Source organism: Alosa sapidissima, chromosome 18, assembly GCF_018492685.1.
Source record: "Alosa sapidissima isolate fAloSap1 chromosome 18, fAloSap1.pri, whole genome shotgun sequence".
NCBI lineage: Eukaryota > Metazoa > Chordata > Actinopteri > Clupeiformes > Clupeidae > Alosa > Alosa sapidissima.
The window spans coordinates 30,097,349-30,102,348 of NC_055974.1; the positions used below are offsets into that span (position 1 = coordinate 30,097,349).

The 5,000-nt window shown below is 46.3% G+C and overlaps 2 protein-coding genes across 2 annotated transcripts in view; one reads left to right on the plus strand and one right to left on the minus strand.

Annotated features, from left to right (window-relative positions):
• Nucleotides 1–2,563, minus strand: part of focad (focadhesin) — a 124,577-nt gene extending 122,014 nt beyond the window's left edge. Inside the window, exon 1 of the mRNA XM_042070085.1 lies at nucleotides 2,515–2,563. The gene's annotated coding sequence lies outside the window, so the exon portion shown is untranslated. The remainder of the gene's footprint in view (nucleotides 1–2,514) is intronic.
• Nucleotides 2,564–3,715: 1,152 nt separating this feature from the next.
• The window catches only part of mllt3 (MLLT3 super elongation complex subunit), a 75,101-nt gene continuing 73,816 nt past the window's right edge, over nucleotides 3,716–5,000 (plus strand). The window contains 2 exon segments of the mRNA XM_042069083.1: nucleotides 3,716–4,121; nucleotides 4,717–4,897. Of these exon segments, the coding sequence (XP_041925017.1) occupies nucleotides 4,110–4,121; nucleotides 4,717–4,897 (193 nt within the window). The 5' untranslated portion in view covers nucleotides 3,716–4,109.

Consider the following 5,000-nt stretch of genomic DNA (forward strand, 5'->3'; position numbering starts at 1 on the left):
AGTACTGCTAACACTGCTGCTGTTACTCCAGCTAGGCTACAGTACTGCTAACACTGCTGTTACTCCAGCTAGGCTACAGTACTGCTAACACTGCTACTGCTACTCCAGCTAGGCTACAGTACTGCTAACACTACTGCTGCTACTCCAGCTAGGCTACAATACTGCTAGCACTGCTGCTGTTACTCCAGCTAGGCTACAGTACTGCTAACACTGCTAGTACTGCTGCTGTTACTCCAGCAAGGCTACAATACTGCTAGCACTGCTGCTGTTACTCCAGCTAGGCTACAGTACTGCTAACACTGCTAACACTGCTGCTGCTACTCCAGCTAGGCTACAGTACTGCTAACACTGCTAGCACTGCTGCTGCTACTCCAGCTAGGCTACAGTACTGCTAACACTGCTAATACTACTGCTGCTACTCCAGCTAGGCTACTGTACTGCTAACACTGCTGCTGCTACTCCAGCTAGGCTACTGTACTCCAGCTAGGCTACAGCACTGCTAACACTGCTGCTGTTACTCCAGCTAGGCTACAATACTGCTAACACTGCTGCTGCTACTCCAGCTAGGCTACAGTACCCCCCCTGATAAGCCTCTCCCATTGAGCGTGACCATGGAATAGAGAAGGCCCACCAGCTGTTTGCCCAGCCTGTGTGGGTGTGTGTGTGTGTGTGTGTGCGTGTGTGAATAAGAGGGGTTATGACAGACAATGCTGCCGCTCCTAACTCTCCTCCACCTCCCCCTCCCCTCCCAGACCTGGCTGGTGCTGAGTGACAGAGCGCTGTGTGTGTTAGCAGAGCGCCCAGTGTGTTAGCGGAGCTCCCAGTGTGTTAGCATCGCCTGAGCTGCCTGCACCGCAGACCCCACTGCTCCCCAGAGAGCAGCCTGTCGTCCGCACACCACACAGGTCACCACCGCCTCACTCCACGCCTGCCTGCTGACCAGCCCAGCTCACGGCCCCGCTACAGCTACAGGCCAGCACCGACCCGGCTCACTCCGCACACCAGACCAGACCAGACCAGGCCGACCCGGCTCACTCCGCACACCGGACCAGACCGGACCAGACCAGACCAGACCAGCTCTCAGCTAACAGCCAGACAGGCAGCCACACAACCACACACGTAAGATCTATACTACAGCAACACCACAGCTTCTGTGACTTTGTGTGTTAGTGTGTTTGAGAGTGTCTGTGAATTTGTCTGAGGGTCTGTGTAGGAGTGTGTGTGTGTGTTTGAGAGTGTCTGTGAATTTGTCTGAGGGTCTGTGTAGGAGTGTGTGAGAGAGTGTCTAGTGAATTTGCCAGAGAGTCTGTGTGTGTGTGTTTCAGAGTGCCTGTGTGTATTTGTCTGAGAGTCTGTGTGTGTGTTTCAGATAGTCTGTGTGTGTGTTTCAGTGTCTGTGTGTACTTGTCTGAGAGTCTGTGTGTGTGTTTCAGAGTGTCTGTGTGTGTGTTTCAGAGTGTCTGTGTGTATTTGTCTGAGAGTGTGTGCACCTGGCCAATAGCTCTCTGGTCTGAAGTCATGATAAGATGTGTGTGTGTGTGAGACAGTGTCTCCAGTGAATTTGCCAGTGTCTGTTCTTCTGAAACAAAGACTCTCCTCTCTGACAGAACGTAGACGCACACAAACTTAATGTCAAACAACTGCATTATGTGACGCTAGTCACAACAGTACAACTACCTGCTGTGCGCTGTGAGAGGAGACATTAGGAGCTAACGACGTTTGCAGTGTATGAAAGCAAAGCAGCTGTCAGCAAAGCGCATAAACGCACATATTCCAGGGATTTCCAGAAAGCTGTTTCTTGTCTGTATGAACAATGTGAACGGCTCTGCTGTGCAAGCTCGGCAATGCTTGTGTCTGGACAATACCGAGCCAGCCACATTGTTGAAGAGGCGATTCCCTCGCAGGCAGGTCAACCCTGGCTACTATAGCCGAGCTGAATAGCCGGCTGGCTTCAGGGCGCAGCACAAATGCCCAAACAGACATGTCTGCAAGGACTGCTTGCGTTCAGAATGAAACCTATACGTAAACCTTTGAACCCCCTCTACATGAAGTTGTAAGGTTCAAGCAGTTCGATTCCACTGAAACCGCTCGTGTGTTTATTTAACTGTGGATTAATATGGTCTCTGGTCAACCTAACATTTGTGTGACGTTAGTCAGGGCAGCGTTGCAGCACAGCATTAAAGTTAGCGCAGTGTTCAACAATTATAAGTCTACAACCAATTATATTGTCACAATACCCGGACACGATAACAGCAATACATAAATAGGCTGCTATTTCCTACGTGTATAGACAAATTGACGTTATCCTGCTGTGAATTCAGCATCGCTAAAACTTAACTTAGCTGTCAGCATTACAGTGTGCACGCTAACTCTAGCTAAAAATGTGCAGTAGGGTAGAACTTATAGGATGATTTAACGTTTTTAAGATATGTTGTACTGGTGGCAATTATATTATACCTGCACAAAATACACTGAACACAAAATATGCCGGATAAATTGATCATCGGACATTACCTTAAAGCGCTAAACAAACTCGTCCAAAAAACACGCTTGTACGGTGTCCTGTGAGGAACAAACCACCTAGAGCGCAATTGGTTTTGTCACCGTTGCATTGAAGTTCTGTATCTATCTGGCAATTTAGGCATAAAACAACGTTGTTTGTTGTTGATGTCCTAATAAATCTGTTTAATGTTGAGCATCACATCACACTTCTTCTGCAAGTCCTCAGCGAAAGCCAATCAAATGTAATGAACAATATGATCATCTCAAAATAATCATAAATATGTGGATGGATTAGATTTTTTTGTAATGTCAATTTGTAACATCCGAGGTCATTTACCTTTTTAGTTAAAATAAAACTGAAAAAATGAGTTTTGATACAGACGCACACCTGTTGCCGCCATATGGCCTTGCATATGATTCTATTTTTCTCTCCCCCTAAATAGCCTATAGGGAATATTTTGTGGCAACAGGGTTGTTTTAACATGAAGGAAAGACATGTCTTGTTGCTAAAGGACAGAGAATTATGAAGCCAAATTCTCATTTTTATTGATTGAGTATGAGTCATGAGCTTATCAGTTTTAACCATAGACTAGCCTACTATAATTCCTGCAAAATTATGAATCAGTTATAGGCTAGAGAGAACAGCAACCAAATAATTTCACCACACTCTACCTGCAATTCAATTATCGGTAAGACCTTTTGAGAAAGAAAGAAATGAATAGCAGATATGCCTGAAGAAGACCATACATGTTCTAAGCACTTCACAGCCATTGAAGGCAGCATAATGATAATATACCTCTTTTGTTTCTTGCTTATTCACTGAATTAATAAGAAGGTAACATTATGTTGTCACTGTAGGCTTCCATGCAAAAATGTGTTTCCATAAATATTCTTTTCAGACTATTTAAACTGGAAATAGCTTGTCTTCTTTAGGTCTTGGTGCAGTTGGTGCAGTTATCTAAACTGTTGTCTTCTCGGACAATCATGTGTTACTTACTGGTCAATATAATGGAAAGAACATGCAGACGCTGCACAATATGTATGCACACATCATGCTGTTACTGCGCTAATGCCATGCAGTTGTAGAAATGGCATAACAACATTATGTCATTGGACAACTTAACACCGAGTTGTATTTTTTTTTTTTCAGTCAGGCATCAATAAGCACCATGCTAAAGGCTCTCGGTCGCTGCTACCGGACACGTGGTCGCGCTCTTTAGCAGCAATATGCAGTGCAGACTGGTTGTTGTCAATTTGGTTGTCTGGCTATTACACGCAGTCATTCGCACGGATCTCGGGTTTCTGATTATTAGCTGTGCGTTAACACTTGCAAATGTAGGAGCCTGTTGGGTGAATGAAGAGTTGCATGACATTGGCTGTCTGCGCGTCTGAAGCGTTCCATTGGCTCGCGTCTCCTCCACTGCCCTGTCTACGACTCCTGGCAGCGCACGGGGAACGGCGCATGCGTCTTACTTTATTCCTCAGCCTTTGAAACTCGGGGTTGAGTTCAATTAAGGGACCATGTCCGCCATCAGCCGTCTGCAGTTCTCGGTCTTCTCATTTAAACAGAATTCTCCATGAAATAGTATTATCGCGTGGCCTAGAGAATGGCCGGCTCGGTGAGTATACCGCAGGCAACGCCGCGCTTTCGGATCGGTTGCTCCGTGTGTGTTGTTCTCTCTCTGCCCGAAGAAGCCGACAGCTCTGCATTTCTGCCAGACGATTTCCAGCCATATTTCCATCGATATTCAAGTACAGTAGAAGTAGTTGAGCGGTGAGCAGCGTACGGAATGCTGCATTTCTCACGCACTAGGGCACGTCTGCGAATGTGTGGCTAACAGAAGGCGGTTTAATAAATAATCTCGTGTTCTCCGATTTGCATGAAACATTGCTTGAATGTAGATAGTTTCTCTCAGTCAAGACTGTTGCTGAAACTAAGTAGGTATGAGACCGTAAAATATCGTGATTGATCACGAATGCATGGGCAACGTAGGCTGATTTTCCTGTCCTCTCCTTCCCGTATGCAGTTGTGGGTTTGTGTGCATTTTAATGCATACTGTCGGCGAGGTTTAGCTCGTTGTCTTCTGGACATGACCGTCACTCCATTAACACCTTATGTATCGTTACCATATGTTGACATTTCTATCTGATGTGGCTAGCAGGCTGTGTCCCGGTGTCGTATCGTTACAGCAGATTTTTGTTTGGGTCTCGCAGGGTGCCGTCCAGGTGAAATTGGAACTCGGCCACCGGGCCCAGGTCCGGAAGAAACCCACTGCGGAGGGCTTCACGCACGATTGGATGGTTTTTGTCCGGGGACCAGAGCACAGCAACATTCAGCACTTTGTGGAAAAAGTAGTTTTTCACCTGCACGAAAGCTTTCCGAGACCAAAAAGAGGTAGGTGGCCAGATTGTTCCTCTTGTATGCACGGACTGCAAATCATGCCGATGGGTGAAATGAATAGTGATTGTATGGAACACGTTGCCATGAAGAAGTAGAT